Source organism: Rhinatrema bivittatum, chromosome 3 (assembly GCF_901001135.1).
Source record: "Rhinatrema bivittatum chromosome 3, aRhiBiv1.1, whole genome shotgun sequence".
In the NCBI taxonomy this organism is placed as follows: Eukaryota; Metazoa; Chordata; class Amphibia; order Gymnophiona; family Rhinatrematidae; genus Rhinatrema; species Rhinatrema bivittatum.
In genome coordinates this window covers 318,689,622-318,708,863 of record NC_042617.1, presented here as the reverse complement: position 1 = coordinate 318,708,863, position 19,242 = coordinate 318,689,622, and the positions used below count along the sequence as shown (strand labels likewise).

General features: G+C 47.5%; 1 protein-coding gene across 3 annotated transcripts in view; it reads right to left on the bottom strand.

The window, feature by feature from the left end:
- LAMA4 (laminin subunit alpha 4) overlaps positions 1-19,242 on the bottom strand; it is a 222,748-nt gene that overhangs the window by 25,116 nt on the left and 178,390 nt on the right. For all 3 annotated transcript variants that reach the window (XM_029595241.1, XM_029595243.1, XM_029595242.1), the window contains exons 27-33: positions 18,667-18,806; positions 16,283-16,418; positions 12,947-13,084; positions 9,336-9,469; positions 6,447-6,605; positions 4,673-4,826; positions 1,619-1,815 (exon numbers count right to left, since the gene is read on the bottom strand). In XM_029595241.1, the coding sequence (XP_029451101.1) occupies positions 1,619-1,815; positions 4,673-4,826; positions 6,447-6,605; positions 9,336-9,469; positions 12,947-13,084; positions 16,283-16,418; positions 18,667-18,806 (1,058 nt within the window). The remainder of the gene's footprint in view (positions 1-1,618; positions 1,816-4,672; positions 4,827-6,446; positions 6,606-9,335; positions 9,470-12,946; positions 13,085-16,282; positions 16,419-18,666; positions 18,807-19,242) is intronic.

The window sequence follows — 19,242 nt, the reverse complement described above, 5'->3', positions numbered from 1 at the left end:
TCTGAACCTCAGGAAACCCCCGGGTGACCAGCTCTGCAGCAGCGATCAAGGCCACCGAGTGACCGGCGCAATGATTCCACTGCCTCCCGGTCTCTCTTCCTTTTTTTAAAAAAATTTTAAAACTACATCCACTGCTGTAACTAGCCCCGGAACAGAAATTCAATACTTCTCCAATCATACGGGACCCGAATTGCAGAGCTGCCACTGGAACCAACACTGTTCATGGGGGACGAGGGATCTGGACCACTAGATATACATCTCCAAGGAATCTCGGAGCGAGCTGCCGTCAAGGGTCACCAACCCCCCTGCTAGTCCGCCTCAAACCAGGGGTGGGGGTGGGGTGGCCTCACCAGGACCTCCCAACCCCCTGGGAGGATCCAGAAATGTTGTCTTTTAATGTTTTTTTTCCCTCTCTCTCCAAACTGCAGGTTTACACCATCTACCATCTGCTGGAGACAGAGAAATACTGAGGGACTGCAGGTGGCACAATGGGTTATGTACAGTGTCAGCGAAACTTTCTCTGTCTCCATCTCCTGGCAGGGAGGAAAAACCCAGGAGTCTGGACTACTTTGGGTATGTACAGGGAATTATAGAGTATATAAGACCTGCCTCTAATACTTAGTGTATCTCTTGTCAGAGTACAGAAAATACAATATCATCCTAAGGTGAACAGTTTAAAATGCTAAGACCTCACCATCCTCCCAGTCTTTCAGGCCTGTGACCTCAGATAACACCACCATCCTCACAGTCTCATGACCTCTAATGGCACCACCTTCTTCCCAGTCTCATGACCTCTAATGGTACTACCATCCTCCCAGTCTTCCAGCCCTGTGACCTCAGATAACACCACCACCCTCACAGTCTCATGACCTCTAATGGTACCACCAACCTCCCAGTCTCATGACCTCTAATGATACCACCATCCTCCCAGTCTCATGACCTCTAATGGTACCACCAACCTCCCAGTCTCCTTTGTTCGTACTTCCTTTTCCCAAACTGCCTCTCTGAAATGCTCTCAGCAAAGGAACAGGTTCCTCTATTTCTTCCGTCTTCAGTCCTGCCACAGCTCATAAGCCTCTCCTGCTCTCTCAGGAGCTAATGGCACTCTTTCTTGAGCTGCACCTTCAGGGGAGGGGGAGAAAGCGTGCCTGGGGGGACTGACATGGGGAAGAATGCTAGAGACAAGCGATGGGTAGGGAAAAATCATCTGAGGGGAGAGGGCCTTGCCAAGCCGGCGGGTACAGGAGTGGGATAGCAAATAGTGAGGGCTGACCTGCACAGAGGGGCAGCAGGTCCTGGAGAGGACCATTTGCAAGCTTTCTATGCACTGTACTCCCAAGTGGTTCTTTGCAAGCTTCACAAGAGACTGGCAATTACTCTTCATAAGACCTCTGCAAACTACCAGTACACCATTCCTACAGGAAGCTCGGTAACGATGTACTCCTGTTTACCTTGTACAAGCTCTGTGTACACTGTCAGCACTGTAAAAGCACGACGACCTATGCACTACAGTCCCGGTGAGCAGAATCCCGCCCCATCCTCCTGTCCCGGGATCCAGTATATGGCCCAGCATGCCGGGCACGAAGATGTGAGCCCAGCCCGGGGTGCAGCGCCTTACCTCTCGGTGAAGTTCGCTGGGATGTGCGGGTATTCCTGGCGGCTGTTGGCGATGCCTCCGTACTGCCACGCATTCTCCGTAGCCTTGGGCTTGCTGGGCAAATAGCAGGCAGGGTCTGTGTGTGACTTCATTTTCCGCTGCTCCGATCTGTACCCTGTTGTTAGAAGTGGGGCAGCGCTTTCCTGGTCCTTCCTCCTCTTCGTATAAGAAAATAAAGAGAAGTGGGCAATGAAGCTCGGGATGGCAGGGAAGGTTATTAGAGGGTGCTATTTGGGCATTGAAAAATGAGTGAGAGATCCTCTTAAAAACTTAGGACAGTTAAAAGCCAGCATTTTATATAAATAGATATGTATTTCTTTTTATTATAGATCAATTTTTTCTTACATAGAAACAAAATTCTGCTGCCTTTAAGCAGGATTGAAAGAAAGCAGGATTCAGCCACGGCTGAAGGGTCTGTAGACCCTTGTAACACTGTGCCTCCCCCCCCCCAAAAAAACCCACCCAGAGCTGAAAGTGCCCCTCGATATATAGAGGGTGTCAGATCTCTCTCTCTCTCTCTCGTGAGTAAAGGTTCCAACACATACTTGCATGCTCAATATAAAATCAAATATGTTTAGGTGTGCTCCTTTTAAAATTTTACTGGAGTTTACACTCTCACAAGAGCGGCTGTGCTTGCAGCCTAAAGCAAACCTGCGGGAAAGCTGCTACCCCCCTGAAACAGGAGTAGCTCCTTGCCAAAGACTGAGATGCTGAGCCAGAGAAGATCAGGCTCCTACCCTGCGGCGTGCACAACATCATGGGAAGTGCGGCACAATTTCCCTTCTCTGCCTTTTATCTTATCGTTATTCTTTTCACACTGACATTGAAGCAGAAATAACTCCTTGCAGTGATGAACAGCAAAGCGTTTCCATTCCCAGGGTCTCTCTTGTGTAAACAAACATGGGGTTTCAAGAAGAAAATCCAAACACTGCCCCCCCTAACACACCCACCCACACATACACACACACACACAGACAGCAACACCCTCCAGCAGTTACACAAAGAGCAGTGACACACTCCCTCCTGCAGTTACACAAAGAGCAGTGACTTCTACACTCCTGCAGTTACATACCCACACACAGAGCAGTGACACCCTCCAGCAGTTACACATATAGGAATGATACAACCTTCCTACAGTTACACATAGAACGGTGACACCACCCCCCTGCAGTTATATACACACACACAACCAAACACAGAGTATTGACATCCTCTAATAGTTAAACATAGAGCCGAGACACACATCCTCCTGCAGTTACACAGAGCAGTGACACACCCCCCTTTGCAGTTACACATACAGCAGTGACACACTCCCTCCTGGAGTTACACATAGAACAGTGACACATTCCCTCCTGCAGTTACACATAGAGAAGTGACACCTACGCTCCTGCAGTTACATACCCACACACAGAGCAGTGACACCCTCCAGCAGTTACACATACAGCAGTGACACACTCCCTCCTGCAGTTACATATAGAGAAGTGACACCTACGCTCCTGCAGTTACATACCCACACACAGAGCAGTGACACTCTCTGGCAGTTACATATACAGCAGTGACACACTCCCTCCTGCAGTTACATATAGAGAAGTGACACCTACGCTCCTGCAGTTACATACCCACACACAGAGCAGTGACACTCTCTGGCAGTTACATATACAGCAGTGACACACTCCCTCCTGCAGTTACATATAGAGAAGTGACACCTACGCTCCTACAGTTACATACCCACACACAGAGCAGTGACACCCTCCAGCAGTTACACATATAGGAATGATACAAACTTCTTGCAGTTACACATAGAGAAGTGACACTGTCCCCCTGCAGTTACATACACACACACAACCAAACACAGAGTATCAACACCCACTAACAGTTAAACATAGAGCAGAGACACCCACTCTCCTGCAATTACACAAACAGCAGTGACACACACCCTCATGCAGTTACATATAGAGCAGTGATCCCCACCCTTCTGAAGTTATATATAGAGCAGTGACACCCACCCTCCTGAAGTTACACACACACCACAGAGTGGCTACTCCCTCCAGCAATTACACATGCAGTAGTGAAACTCACCCTCCTGCTGTTACATACACACACACAGAGGAACGACACCCTCCAGCAGTTACACATAGAGCAGTGACACGCACACTCCTGAAGTTACACACAGAGTAGAAATACCATCCAGCAGTTACATGTAGAGCAGTGACACCCTCCTGCAGTTACACATAGAGCAGTGGCACGCACACTCCTGAAGTTACACAGAGAGCAGAAATACCATCCAGCAGTTACATGTAGAGCAGTGACACCCTTCTGCAGTTACACATAGAGCAGTGGCACGCACACTCCTGAAGTTACACACAGAGCAGAAATACCATCCAGCAGTTACATGTAGAGCAGTGACACCCTCCTGCAGTTACACATAGAGCAGTGGCACGCACACTCCTGAAGTTACACACAGAGCAGAAATACCATCCAGCAGTTACATGTAGAGCAGTGACACCCTCCTGCAGTTACACATAGAGCAGTGGCACGCACACTCCTGAAGTTACACACAGAGCAGAAATACCATCCAGCAGTTACATGTAGAGCAGTGACACCCTCCTGCAGTTACACATAGAGCAGTGGCACTCACACTCCTGAAGTTACACACAGAGCAGAAATACCATCCAGCAGTTACATGTAGAGCAGTGACACCCTCCTGCAGTTACACATAGAGCAGTGGCACGCACACTCCTGAAGTTACACACAGAGCAGAAATACCATCCAGCAGTTACATGTAGAGCAGTGACACCCTCCTGCAGTTACACATAGAGCAGTGACACCCTCCTGCAGTTACAGACACACCACAGAGTGGCCACACCCTCCACCAATTACAATGGAGTAGTGAAACTCACGCTCCTGCAGTTACACACAGAGCTGCAACACCCTCCTGCAGTTACATACCCACACACAGAAAGCAGCAACACCCTCTTACTCCAGCAGTTAAGTATTTTCCTGGAAAAGCTTTACCCCTTTATTGAGGCGTCCTTTGGCTTTGGAAATTTTCTGTCCATCTTTGTCAAGGAGAGCGAGGGGGGGAGGCTCCACAGGGCAGCCATCCAGGTTTGCTTGAACCTTCTCTGTATAGCGCTGAAAATCTTCTACATCCACATCTCTGTCCATCCTATGACACAAAGCTAAGGTGAGACATCTATAAAAATGCCTTCTTTCGGTCTGCGCAAATTTGTCCTGGTGAGCAGGGAAAAAGAATATGAAAGAAGCTAAGGGTCTCAAGACCATGCACTGGATCCCCCGTGCTTCTCCCAGGCTTTACCCCTCTCTCTGTCCCCCATAGCTAAGGATCCTCTTTGCTTATCCCAGGCTTTACCCCTCACTTCCCCACAGCTAAGGATCCTCTGTACTTATCCCAGGCTTTACCCCTCACTCCCCCACAGCTAAGGATCCTCTGTGCTTATCTCAAGCTTTACCCCTCACTCCCCCACATCTAAGGATCCTCTGTGCTTATCCCAAGCTTTACCCCTCACTCCCCCACATCTAAGGATCCTCTGTGCTTATCCCAAGCTTTACCCCTCACTCCCCCACAGCTAAGGATCCTCTGTGCTTATCCCAAGCTTTACCCCTCACTCCCCCTCAGCTAAGGATCCTCTGTTCTTATCCCAGGCTTTACCCCTCACTCCCCCACAGCTAAGGATCCTCTGTGCTTATCCCAGGCTTTACCCCTCACTCCCTCACAGCTAAGGATCCTCTGTGCTCATCCTAGAACTGGACTCTCTACTCCAGATGTGGTCTCACCAGGGACCTCTTTATTGTGATGGTTATGCTCCTCCTTATGTATTTGTCATCCCTGTGACTCTTGGCACCACCTTGTCACTTTCTTTCTCTATCTTGTGAGATCTATCTCTTGGTTGGTGCATTTCCCGTTCTAGCATCTTCTAACCCACATTCCGAGTTTACAGAATGTAGAATTTAAAAATGTCATCTTGCCTGCAATGCATCAGCAGAAGCAGTAATTTCTTTTTCAGATTTCTTGCAACTTTTGTTTCTTGTGAAGCCAGTCCGAGGCTTTACCCTTGGTCTCCCTCATATATATTACTCTCATGTACAGTATTATTTATTTATTTGGCCGTTTTAGATGCCATCGTTCCAAGTTAAGATCAGAACGGTTTACATCATGACTATAAATGTTATTGGTAGCCAATTACAAGCACGTGATTTGTTCATACATCATAAATTAAAGCAAAAGATATGTTCGTTGACTTAGGCGGATGGAGAGGGGAGAGATATAGGGTTGGAGGTTGTAGGGAAGGGATAGCGTTTTTAGCACTAGGTGCTGGAGGGAAGTGAAGGCGGGGATGTTGAGCGGTGATATTTCAGGTACATTTATTTGTGTCGGGTTGGAAAAAAGTGATAAGGGATCTTGAGGGTATATTCATCAAGGGTTTGTTGGTGTAGGAGCACGTAGTGATGTCAGAAAGGTTAAGTGAGATTGTAGGCATTTGGAAATAACCACGTTTTGAGGTCACATCTGAATATTTTTTACCCATTTATTTTCATTGATTTATTTAGCTGTTTTGGCTGTTTTAGGTTTTTGTTTTTTTTTTGTGGTGTTATGTACAGTTTTTTTCCTGTCAAGTTATGCTTGTACCTAATATATTGAAATGCAAATAAAAGAAATGTAGTAACAAATACCGGAGTCAGAGAGTTACCAGCGGTAAAGGCAAACCATGATTGTCTGCTTGGAAATATAAAACTGAACCTGACGTGACGGAGTGACTTCCAGTACCTGGTGAAATAGGCATTACTAATGCATCCGGTGAAGTTAGTGTAGGGAACGCCTGCGAGTGCGCCGCCAAAATAAAACTTCATGGCGTTCATGGGTGTGGGGTTCAGATGCTCTCTTGCTGGACTGGTTTTGCGTTCTTCATCCACGAGCAGCTCATATCTGTGGAATAGAAATCGTCATCACCCACCTCTCCGAGCGCTAGAGGATAAAACTCACATTGATAGCATCCCTCTGTGTCCCGGGCACAGCTTTGGAGCTTGTCACCCTTCCTGCAGTACAATGTGACCAGCTTCTCTCTCTGCTGGTCAGTTTCCCCCACATTCTCCACCAAAATGACTCTTTCAGCTCAACACCGAGGCCTCCCAGTCTTCTCTTGTAGGATCTCATTGTAAACAATTTATAAAATTTATAAAAACACCATTCTCTTGTATTTAACATCTATTTTGTATATTAGTTTGTATACTATATTTAATTTGTATATTGTTTAACTATTTCTCTTCTCTCCTTCTCTTCCTTCTCCAAGTTCGGCTTCCCTTGTTAAATGTAACTGTACCTTCCGTCACCACAGTTCTAGTTTTTGTATATAATGCACTCCTGTTCTATGTAAACCAGCAAGATATGTTTTCATGATTGCCGGTATATAAAAATCCTAAATAAATAAATAAATAAAATAGGAACTGATGTCCTTAACAGCATTAAAATAGACTACTTACCTTAATAAAGGGCTATGCCCAATGCACATGAATATAAAACTACCACACCCTCTATGCACAAAGACCCTGTGGGGTGCATTCCTCACATTGGTACTAAACAATGTGCGGTTATATAAGTGCAGACATGGATGTGAAAGCTTGTGGTATGTGTTTTTATGTGGTACTGGTGCTGCATGCTTTGATGTATTAGCGTGTGATATGAGCACTACCAATATGGACATGTTAGCATGTGATATGAGTGTTGTAAATGTTGATGTATTAGCATGTGGTAAGGGTGCTGCATGCTTTGATGTATTAGCATGTGGTATGAGTGCTGCCGGTTAGTTATATACATTTGTTTTTAAACAAATGAGTTCAACGTGACGAATTAAGTCATTTTTAGTTATGCCTGAAAGAGACAAACTGAAAATAGCTTCTGACAAAAATACCAGAAAAGTGTGAGGTATTTTCATATTCAGCTAATATTAAAAAAAAAGGGGGCCTCACTGAGATCTAGGCCCAATGCAGGAGCCTAGCCTGAGGCTGAATCCTGAGAACTAGGCCTGATGCAGAGTCCTGGCCTGAGACTGGGTGCCGTTGCTGAGACCCAGGCTTAGACCAAGGCCCAACGCCAAGTCCTGTCATAGAGACCCAGATCTAGGCCCCATGTCAAGGCCTAGCTCAAGGCCAGGTCCTGTTGTAGAGGTCTGGGCCCAGACCCAACACTGGGCCAGGACAGAGGCTGGGTCCTATTGCCAAAGTCCATGACTAGGCCCAGCCCAGAAGCCAGGTTTCATCACTTAAACCCTGTCACCTACCTGGGCCTAGGCCCAGGCCAATGCCAGGCCCCAGCCCGAGGCCAGGTCCTGATGCTGGGGCCCAGACCCAGGTCCGATGCTGGGTCTGTTGCTAAGGTCCAGCCCAGATGCTGCGGCCTGGCTGTGGCAGGGTCCCATTGCCAAAGGTCAGAACTAGGCCTAGGCCCAGATTTTCTGCTGTCTTCTTTCTTTTTCCTTCAACTAAAAATGACACTGTCTGTCTGAAGGATGCACCATGGTGACACTAGTGCAGCACCTTCCTTCCAAGAAGATGGTTCCATTTTGATGTACATCAAAATGACGCTGTTCACATGGGAGAAAAGCACCACAGTCCTTCGGAAGGATGGTATTATTTTTAGTTGACAGAAGATAGAAGATGATGGAAGGCTTGCTCTTGGCCCTCCAGACTTGAGCCTTGATGTCAGGACCCACCCTTGGGCCCAGCTCCACCTTTGGGCCTTGGCTTAGACCCATATCCTGGCCTTAGCATTAGGACCTAGCCTCAGGCTGGGCCCCGGTATTAGGCCTGGGCCTAGGTGACAGACCCAGCCTAGGCCTGGGCCTTAGCAATGGGACCCAGCCATGGCATTGCGTCAAGGCCTAGGCTCAGGTCTCAGCAATTGGACCCAGTCTTGAGCCTGGGCCTAGGCCTCAGTGATGAAACATGGCCTAGGGTCAGACCCCAGTATTGTGTTTGGGTCTGGGACTTCTTCTAGGCCCGAGCCTCAGCAATCGGCCCAGTTTCGAGCTGGGGCTTGGTGTTGGGGTGTGGACCTAAGCCTGGCCCTCAGCAACAAGACCTGTCCATGTCCTGCTATTGGGCCTAGGGCTAGGCCCGGGGCTCAGCAACAGGCCTTGACATCAGGCCAGGCCCCTTTTTCCCTTTCACAATGAAGTCAATGGGGCCTGTGGATTGCGTACCCCATTGACTCCAATGTAAAATAAAAAACGATTGACACAAACATTTTTTTTCATTTAAGATGAATCTCACAAATGACTGACCCATGAAACAAATGAACAAACCAAAATAAACTTTTTGACTCGGCACATCTCTACTTACAGCGTGTGATATAAACATGCAGTTCAGGTAGTGCATGCAGTTCGGGTAGTGCATGCTTTGATGAGTTAGCATGTGGTAAAAATGCTATAGACTTTGATGTATTAACATGGAATATGAATGCGGTAGGTCTGGATGTGTTAGTGTGTGATATGGGTGCTGTAGAATTTGATATATTAGCATATAGTGCAGACTTTGATGTATTAGTGTGTATGCTGCAGGCTTTAATGTATTATCGTGTATGCTGCAGGCTTTGATTTATTGGCTTGCATACTGCTGATAGGTATTTGAATGATGGAGGTTAGGTTGATGAAGACATTACCCTGTTGGTGCTACTGAGGTGACAACAAAATGATTATGACCATCATTGTAGTGCCGGCCTGTGGACTGAACCCTGGTGCCTGTCACAGAGAGGACCACAGAGCCCTCCTCCAGGGCAATGGTGAAGTTCTCATCCTGGGGAGAGAGAGGAGACATGTGAGGGGAAGGTCTGTACAGCTCACCAATTCTGACTGCTTCAAATAGGAAAATTGGTTCTTACCTGCTAATATTTGTTCCTAGAATACCACAGATCAGTCCAGACAAGTGGGTTTTGCATCCCAATCAGCAGATGGAGGCAGAGAAGAAAAGCTTTATTGACACATTGCTACTTAAGATAGTGTGCCACCTGCAGTCCCTCAGTATGAGCAGTACCCAAGCCAAGAAGAGATTAATCCAAAAACAACTCCTCCTCTCCAAACCAAGCAGGTGGAAGGTCAAGCCCTCAAATTGGAGCCCTTTCATCTATAGAGGGAATTAAAACTCCCAAATCGAAAACAAATTCTTTACTATTTACACACAGAAAAAGAGTGGTCTTTCCAGAGAGAGTGGGGCTCTGGATTCAATTGCAGTATTACAGGAATGAAAATTAGCAGGTAAGAACCAATTTTTCTTTCCTGTTCATACTCCAGATCAGTCCAGACGCATGGGATATACCCAAGCTCCCCTAAACTGGGAGGAATCTGAAAGACCCGCTCATAGCACACTCTTCCCAAAACCAGTCGCTTCCAGCGCCCTAACATCCAGTCAATAATGCCTCCAGTGTAGAGAAGACCAGGTTGCTGCCCACCAGATCTCCTGTGGGGAAACCTATTAAGTCAGTCTAGGATGCTAGCTGTTCCCTAGTAGAATGGGCACATAGTCCCTTGGGGAATGAATGTTCTTTGAAAACATAAATCAATACAATACCTTCCTTTAGGCACCGTCAATGGTAACTTTAGAAGCTTTATTCAGTTTACTTGTTCTGCTAAACAGAACGAAGAGGTGATTGGACCTCCGAAAACTGTTGGTGATCTTCAAATAGTGCCAGAGGACCTGATGCACATCAAACAAATGAAGGATCTTTGCTTCTGGAACAGAAGAGTCCATATTTTGAAAAGCAGGAAGTTCCACCGTCCGACTAAGGTGAAAAAAAAGTTGCCACCTTTGGTAAAAAGGAAGGCACAGTGTGCTTTGATGCCCCATCTTCTGAAATCTACAGAAAAGAGTTCCCACAAGACAACACTTGACATTCTGAAATCCACCTAGCTGAACTATCGCCACTAGGACTACCATCTTCCGTGTAAGGTCCTTCAATGACGTTTTCTTCAACGATTCAAAAGGAGAACCACAGAGAGTATGTAACACATTATTCAGGTTCCATGAAGGAAACACCCGCCTCACCGGAGGCCATAGATGTTTCATTCCTCTAAGGAATCAAACTACATCTGGATGTGAGGCTAGGGACAACTCCTACACTTTACCTCTAAAACATCCCAAGGCTGCCCCCTGCACTCACAGAGAACTGAATGGGAGCCTCTTCTGCCATGTGCCCTTCAAAAAGGCAAGGATTTGAGAAATCAATGCGCAAAGAGGAGCAATCCTCTCCCCAAGACACCACGACTCAAATATCTTCCACATCCAGACATAAGTCAAGAAAGCTGAAGGCTTCTTGGCCTGAGGCAAAGTTATAATGACTAGATATTCGAGCCATAGACGACCAGACACTAGCAGATTTCTCAGATCTGCCAACTACGAGTGTCATAGCCCTTCTGAAGCTACTAGGATCACCTTCCCCGGATTTGCCTCAATATGCCTTAGAATCCTGCCTATCAGGGGCCAAGAAGGAAACATGTACAGTAGAATCCCGTCTGGCCCCAGACAAACAAAAGCATCAAGACCCTCTGCTTTGATCTCTCATCTGTCACTGAGATAGTAACATGCTTTGACTTTTTGCTTTGATGCCATTAAGTCTAGCTGGAGAATGCCCCACCTGAAGTAAATGAGAGCCATCACCATGTCTAATAGTTCTTGTTCTCTGAGGTTATACATATGCCTGCTGAGAAAGTCTGCTTGTAAGTCTCCCCCTCCCCCCCCCCAAACACATGAGAAGCTGCCAGGGCTATCAAGTGATGCTCCGTCCAGCGAAACAGCTCTTGAGTGTTAGGGTTTGTGGACCCTTGGCCCGAGGTTGTGTTGGCGCAACCTGTGGAGAGTGAGCTCCTTACCCCCTAACAGAGAGACTCCGACTTTGCTCGGATCAGCCAGTCTTCCAGGTACGGATAAACTAAGAATCCTTCCTTCTGGAGTTCTGCTGCCACCACAATCATTACCTTGGTAAAGGTTCTGGGCAGCGTGGCAAGCCTGAAAGGCAGCGCGCAGAACTGAAAATGCTCTCACAGGATGGAAAACCTCAGGAATTTCTGATGATCGGCACGGATTCCGATGTGTGAGTGCGCTTCAGTGAGATCCAGAGAAGCTAGGAATTCTCCCTTGTGCATTGAAGCAATGAACGACCATAGGGTCTCCATACGAAACCGCGGGACTCGAAGGCATTGGATGGCCTTCTTCAAATCGAGAATGGGTTGGAAGAACACAGCCCATTGCGTGCGACCCCACATGCGCGGCAGACCGCACCACGCGGCATCGTGAGGAGACTCCGGGGGACCGACCGAAACAGAGAGGAGAAATAGCAGCGGCTTTTCAAATGCAGCGATGGGAGGGAACAGAAATTCAGGCCCGGACCAAGAAAGGAAGTTTGTTTCCAACTTTTTTTTTTTTTCAAACCTGAGCCGAGCAGCGTGGGTCCTGTCCCTCCTGGGGTGAGAGAGCCAGGCTCCCCAGTATCATCCCAGTGCTGGAGCAAAGCTGGGCAGCAGGGTCCTCGACCCCTCTCTCCAGTAGCCTCTAATACCAGGGGAATGGTCCCCGCAGGACCTGCCGACTCCCCCTGGCAGGCTGAAACAAGTCCTTTTCTTTTTTTTAAAAGGAGACACTAAGCCTAAACTATGCTCAGAATCTAAAATCCCCCCCCACTTTTTTTTTTTTTTAACTACAGACTGTAGGATTTTGCACCTCCACCATCTACTTGGATACAGTGTAATACTGACAAACTTTAGGTGGCACCTCAGGGTATAGGGCAGAGTCAGTCAAAACTCTGTCTCCATCTGCTGTAGGGGAGGCAAAACCCAGGAGTCTGAACTGATCCGGGTACGTGCAGGGAATTTGAATTATATGCATCGGGGTGTTTTTTTGCATAGGAAGCAGACTATCAAATTTGACATTAATGTAAAGTCTCTCCCCCTGGGGACTGCACTCTAAGATCGGGATTGAGACAAAGGGGTTTCTGGGAGCAGATCCCTTTAGATCTGGAGAGAGAGTCTCAGCTCGGCTTTGCAGCATTCACTGGCTCCTCTTTTGGTCCCAGCTAAGTGAAAACCGTGGCACTCTTTACCATGATCCACCCAATACTAGGAGCGTCCCTTCTGCAGCGTGTCCTGACATTATCTTCTGATTTCGAGTGCCACCTTCCTGAACCAGCTGGTGGCTCCACTTGCTTCCTCTCCTGGTCCCCCATGTTAATTACAGCCCTTCCTCCCTGTCTGTCCTCAGCTTGTGTGCAGGAGGTTCACGCACCTTCTCGGCATGGTATAGGAGCAGCCCGGTGGGGACCAGGCTTCTGAAGCTGAAGCCAACCTCAAAGGCATTGGAAAGTGAGAGTTTCTGGCTGGAAGCGATGAAGCTCTCCCCATTGAAGAAGGCTCTGCGGGACATCTGAGGAACAAAGAGATCACAAAGGGGTTAGACAATGGGGAACACACCCACTCGCAGCAAAATCAACATTTGCCAAAAGTTTTCATTGAAAATGAAATGGAATGACACAAAATGCTCCAATGATACAGCTCAATACTTAAAGCTAACAAATCGTATATTAGAAACAGAACATGACGACAGATAAAGAGCATGCAGACTATCCAGTCTGCCCATGCACAACCCCTGCTCAGCTTTTTTGATTCTTCCTCTCCATCAGAGATCCCCTGTGCGTGTCCCATGCATTCTTGAATTCAGATACTGTCTCCACTGGGAGGCCTTTTCATGCATCCACCACCCTCTCTGTAAAGAAATATTTCCGAAGATTACTTCTGAGTCTACCCCCTTTCCACCTCATCTCATGACCCCCTCATTCTAGAACCTCCTTTCCATTGAAAAGGGCTAATCTCCTGTGCATGGAAACCTTGGAGATATTTGAATGTCTCTATCATATCTCCCCTATCTTGCCTTTCCTCTGGGGTATACAGATCTTTAAGCAGAGCTGGGACTAGGGGGGCGAGAGGGGCAGCTGCCCTGGGTGTCAAACCCAAGGGGGCACCATCGGCAAGGCTGCTTTACCTATAGGCATACGCAGGCAAGGCTCTGTCCAGATGATTGTATTGGCCAATGCCCAAAATCTCAGGTAGCAGAGATCAGCCCTCTGCCTCCTAGTCCAGCCCCTCCCCTTCCAGTCAGCATGCAAGGAACTGGATGGGGGTGGATGTGAGTCTGATGTAGATGGAGCCCAGTGCAAAGCAAAGAACCTTCCTAGTCGAGCCCCTCTCCTCTCTGGTTGTTCCCCCCCCCCTCACCTCCTATCTGCAGGGTACAGAAAGCAGCGGGGCAAGGGGGACTTGAGAGGACAGCAGAAGGAAGACTAATTCAGTTTCTATCTGCATATTTGTATTTCTAATTTGTGATCCCTTATTCTGTATTTGGGGAGGGTCTGTCTGATGTGTGATGGAGGTGGAGTGCTCTGCTAGCGTATAGTTTCTGAGTAGGGATCTGCAGTAGTCCAGCTTGTTCTGTTTTCCCATTAGAAGGTGTATTGGGGTTTTAGGGCCAGATGGAATATGAGCAGCGTTGCCTTTTCGTGCAGGGATGTTGCTGTCTGAGTTCGGGGAGTTAATGCTGTCTTGGTATGGCAGGCTTGCTATTTAGGTTCTGAGTGGCTTTTTGCAGGATTTTGTGTTACATCACAAAGTACCAGATAATCAAAGGACTTTGTGTCACTGTTACTGAAGTGACAGCGTAAATTGAATGTTTTTTCTATGGTGGGTAGTAAAGAGAAAAGATTCCGCTTCAGCCCAGCAGTCATTCAGAGGTTACCTTCAGCCAACGGAGTAGGAATAGCTTTTAATTCATAAAATTAGATATTTCTTGTGAATGGGGGGGGGGTTTGCCATTTGTTTCCAAAAATCAGAGGACACGTTCAGGCTCTGTGACATGATTTCAGAAACACAGATTCTGCAAAACAGAGTTTCATATTTAAAAGTCTGATGTCCAGTTCTGTGATTCTACAGGATTCCTCTGGGAAGGGTTGTATTGAGTTTAATTATAAAAACGTAGGGGGAGCCTGTGAGACTGAAAATTAATTGAGGAAGGGACACAATCTGTTCTGGGGGACCCCAGTCAAGCATGTTTTCAGGATACTGTAATGAATAAGCTTGTGTAGGAGAAAGCTGGGGGCTGCCTCAAGGTTCACAGGGCCTGAGCTGATTTCACCTTTCCTCAGCTCTTGCAGAAAGATCTACGCACTGCAGCCAGAGGAGCATGGGAGAGAGAGAGGGAGAGGGGAGGAAGCTGCTGCTTGGGGTAAAGAGGGGAGCCAAAGAAGGGGCGGATGCTGTGCAGTAGAGTGGTGGGGGCAAGAAGAGAGAGGGGGATTCCTGCTGCTGGGTAGGGGATGGGTGAGTGTGCAAGGGGGTGTGAGGCAGTGCCCCTCCTGTTCCCCTATTTATCTGTGCCGTCTGGTCCACCTTCAATGCCTTAAGGAGTGTATGCTCTATGGGCGGGATCCTGCGGGGTAGGTGGGGCTCAGAGGGCATAACCAGAGGCTGGGGAATAAGAGCTGGGATCCAGATGGGGATAACGAGACCAGGCCCAGGTCCCTGGGAGGAAGGAAGCTCCTGCAATATAACACTGGCCAAACCCTGAGCTGAGACGAAGCAACACACTGTAAGGAAGAGAGTACCCTGTCTGAGGAGAAGAGAGTCTATGGATGTGCCTGTGAGGGGTTATTATAGTTACTGTTTTAAGGAGGCCGGAGTCAGTCTAGTTTGTCTCCAGGCCTGTGGGAATCGCTGCTCGTTCCCACAGGGGGATGCAAGACAAGTAGTGGAAAGTGGGGAGAGAGAGGAAGACCTAGGGCAAGTGGTAGTGGAATATAGGGCAAGGAGTAGGAGGACAAAGAGGGGGACGGGGAGGGGGATATCAGAGAAAGAGGGGAGGAGAGAGGGATTGCTGGGCATGGGATAGGGGAAGAAAAAGAAGAGGATGCTGGGTAGGAGGAGAGAGAGAGAGCGGGCAGGGGGGGGGGGTGCTTTTGCTGCTAAAGGAGAAAGAGTTGTGTCAGAGCAGACACCGGTAAGTGACGAGGTGAGGTAGGGGGTGTAATTCTGCATCTCTGCCTCTGGGGCAGAAAAAGCTGCTCCCAACACTGTGAGTGTGCTCAGTGCCCGCTCTCCCTGTCCCTCAGGCTGGGGATAAGGCAGAGGCTGGAAGGGCCGAGAGGAGGAGGAGGGGGGAGTGCTCTGTGCACCACACCGTATGTGCTGGCACCCAGCTCTCTGTGCGGTTGCCCCACACTCGGGTCTCATGCTGTAGCTAGGAAGAGGCGGCGTGCATGATTTACAGCTGTCCGGCAAAGCTCCTACACCTTTCCTGTAAGAGCCAATGGTGCTGGTCTGGATCTGGGCATCAGACACCCTGGACGGGAAACTCTGATGTAATGTGCCTTCACTACTGCTCTCATTATTCTGGCTGTTATTAACTAACATCTATTTGCATATTATCAAGCGTTGGTCCAGCTTTAACCCCTGCAGTAAAGCAGTTACACAATAACACTGTTTTTCCTTTAGAAGAGGAGGCAGTGAGCGGGGGCCTCCTGTCCCGCAGAGCTTACCGGAGCCGCCCTGCAAGTGGAGACATCTCACTGCTTACCAGGGACTCCTCCAGGCAGCCGTAACTGATTCCCAGCGACCCCGGCTCCTCCAGCAGGTTAAAATCCTTCTTCTGGAACTGGAAACTCTTCATGCAGCCCTTAAAGTTGACATTCACAGCCAGGTGTGAGCGGACACTGCGGAGAAGCAGGGGAGATGGATGGAGCATTCAGAGCCTAACCAGGCCCCCCTGGCACCCACTACCTATTGCACCAGCAGAGCCCCCACACCCTCCATTCTCCTCTCCTTCCTGCAGCTTCCTCGCATGCGCCCTTCTCCTGCAATTCCCTTTTCTGCGGAAATGCAAATGTTTCTAGCAGATTCCCCTCCCCCCCCCTTCTCTCCTCTCCTTCTGGCAGCAATTTTGAGAATGGGCGTGGAACTTGCAGGTAAGGAAAGCAGGTTCTTCCCCCCCCCCCCCCAGAATTAACCTTGCCCCCTTTCACCCGCAGTCAGCACGGGAGAGATGCAGATCAGGGTGAGAAGAGAAAGAACTGTATTTCCATTTTCAGCTCTCAGCACGTTACTTTCCATACAAAAAAGCAGGGCGAAGTGGTCATGAGCACTTTGTACCTGCAGCAAGTTGCGAAGGAAATGTAGGAGTGTGCCCTGTGAAACATGAGATAGTGCTACAGGGCGAGTGAAGTGCCGTATGATACCTTATAAAACATGATATAGTGCTACAGGGTAAGCGAGGGCTGTATGACACTATAAAACACGATACAGTACAGGGCTAGCGAGGCGCTGTATGACACCTTATAAAACACAATACAGTGCTACAGGGTGAACAAGGGTCCGAATGACACCTTATAAAACACGATATAGTGTTTTGGGGGAGTGAGGTGTCGTATGACACCTTATAAAATATGATACAGTGCTACAGGGCAAGTGAGGTGCTGTATGACACCTTATAAAACATGATAAAGTATTAAAGGGTGAGCGAGGTGCCGTTTGACACCTTACAAACATGATATAATGCTACAGGGCAAGTGAGGTACCGTATGACACCTTATAAAGCATGATATAGTGCTACAGGGTGAGTGAGGTACTGTATGACATCTCATAAAACATGATATAGTGCTACGGGGTGAGCAAGGTACCACATGGCACCTTGAACAATGTAATATAGTGTTAGAAACTGAGCGAGATGCTGTATGATGCTTTACAAAACATGATATTTTATTTATTTATTTTATTTAATTATTTGTTAGGCTTTTATATACCGATGTTTGGACTAGCTGTCACAACGGTTTACAGACATTTCAAAATGAGAAACATAAATTTCAATATAGTGTTATAGGGCAAGCGAGGTGCTGTATGATACTTTATAAAACATGATATAGTGCTACAGGGCGAATGAGGCACCATATGATACTTTATAAAATATGATATAATACTACAGGGCAAGTGACACCTTATGAAACATGATATAGTGCTACAGGGCGAGTGAGGTGCCGTATGACACCTTATAAAACATGATATAGTGCTATGGAGTGAGCAAGGTACCATATGGCACTTGAAAAATGTAATATAGGGTTAGAAACTGAGCGAGATGCTATATGATGTTTTATAAAACATGATATAGTGTTACAGCGTGATGGAGGTGCCGTATGATAACTTATAAAATGTGGTAGTGCTACAGGGTGAGTGAGGCACCAAATGACACCTTATAAAACAAGATATAGTGCTATAGGATGAGCAAGATACTGTATGACACCTTGTAAAACATGATATAGTGCTATAGATAGAGCGAGGTGCCTAGGACATCTTATAAAAAGTGTTATAATACTACAGGTTGAACGAGGCACCAATTGACAGCCTATAAAATGTGATATAGTGCTAGAGGGTAAGCGAGGTACCTTATGACACCTTATAAAATATGATATAGTGACTTAGGAAATAGCCACTACTATTATTGGCATTAGTAGCTTGGGATCTATTTAATGTTTGGGTACTTGCCAGGTACTTTGTAATGCACATTGGCCACTGTTGAAAACAGGATGCTGGGCTTGATAGACCCTCAGTCTGACCCAGTATGGTAATTTCTTATGTTCTTATGTTACAAGGTGAGCGAGGTCCTGAATGACATATTATAAAGTGATATAGTGCTACAGTGGGAGCAATGTGCTGTATGACACCTTGTAAAATGTGCTACAAGGAGAACAAGGAACTGAATGACACCTTATAAAATGTGATATATTGCTACAAGGCAAGTGCGATACTGCATGGCAACTTATAAAACGTGATGTGGAGTTACAAAGTGAGCGATGTGCCGTACGACACCTTGTGAAAGGTGATATAGTGTTACAGGTTTACCCTGTACTGTACACGCCTACACACTGGTCCATAAACACTGCAGCACTTTACCAATGCAGGGCCACTGACCTGTACAGGAGTTCAGATGGTGCTCCTCCTATGTAGATGTCACTGAAAGGCATCGACATCTTATCATTCTCAACAGTCTTCACATGTCTTCTGTCCACCACTAGGATCATCTTCTTAAAATTGTGGTAAATCACGGAAACCTGGAAGGAGAAAGCCAGCACTGGCATCAGCCAATCAGATGAGAGCGGTAGCTTCAGGACAGCTAGGGTACAAGGTCAGAATGGGCACCACACTAAAGAACTTAACTATGTGTGTGTATGTAGCTGGCTCAGAGCAGCTCTCAGACTCCCTCCATTCTCACACTACTGGGAAGTCCGGAAGAAGCTGGCTGGAGGATGCTCTCAAAGGATCTGTCCAGTGTTAGCATAGACGAGCTTTAGATAAGATCCCCTGGGGTTTATAAGTATGCAGGGGTTTGAGGGGCTCCTCTAGGGTTTTTATATTGATGGGGGGGGGGGGGGGGGGGGGGAGCCTGAGAGGGCGCTAAACCCCTCAAGGTCCTCGTTACTGGACCTTGAGGGTCCAGTAACGAGGTCCCTGGAATTAATATTTTGGTAGGGCAGAGTGAGATCCTGG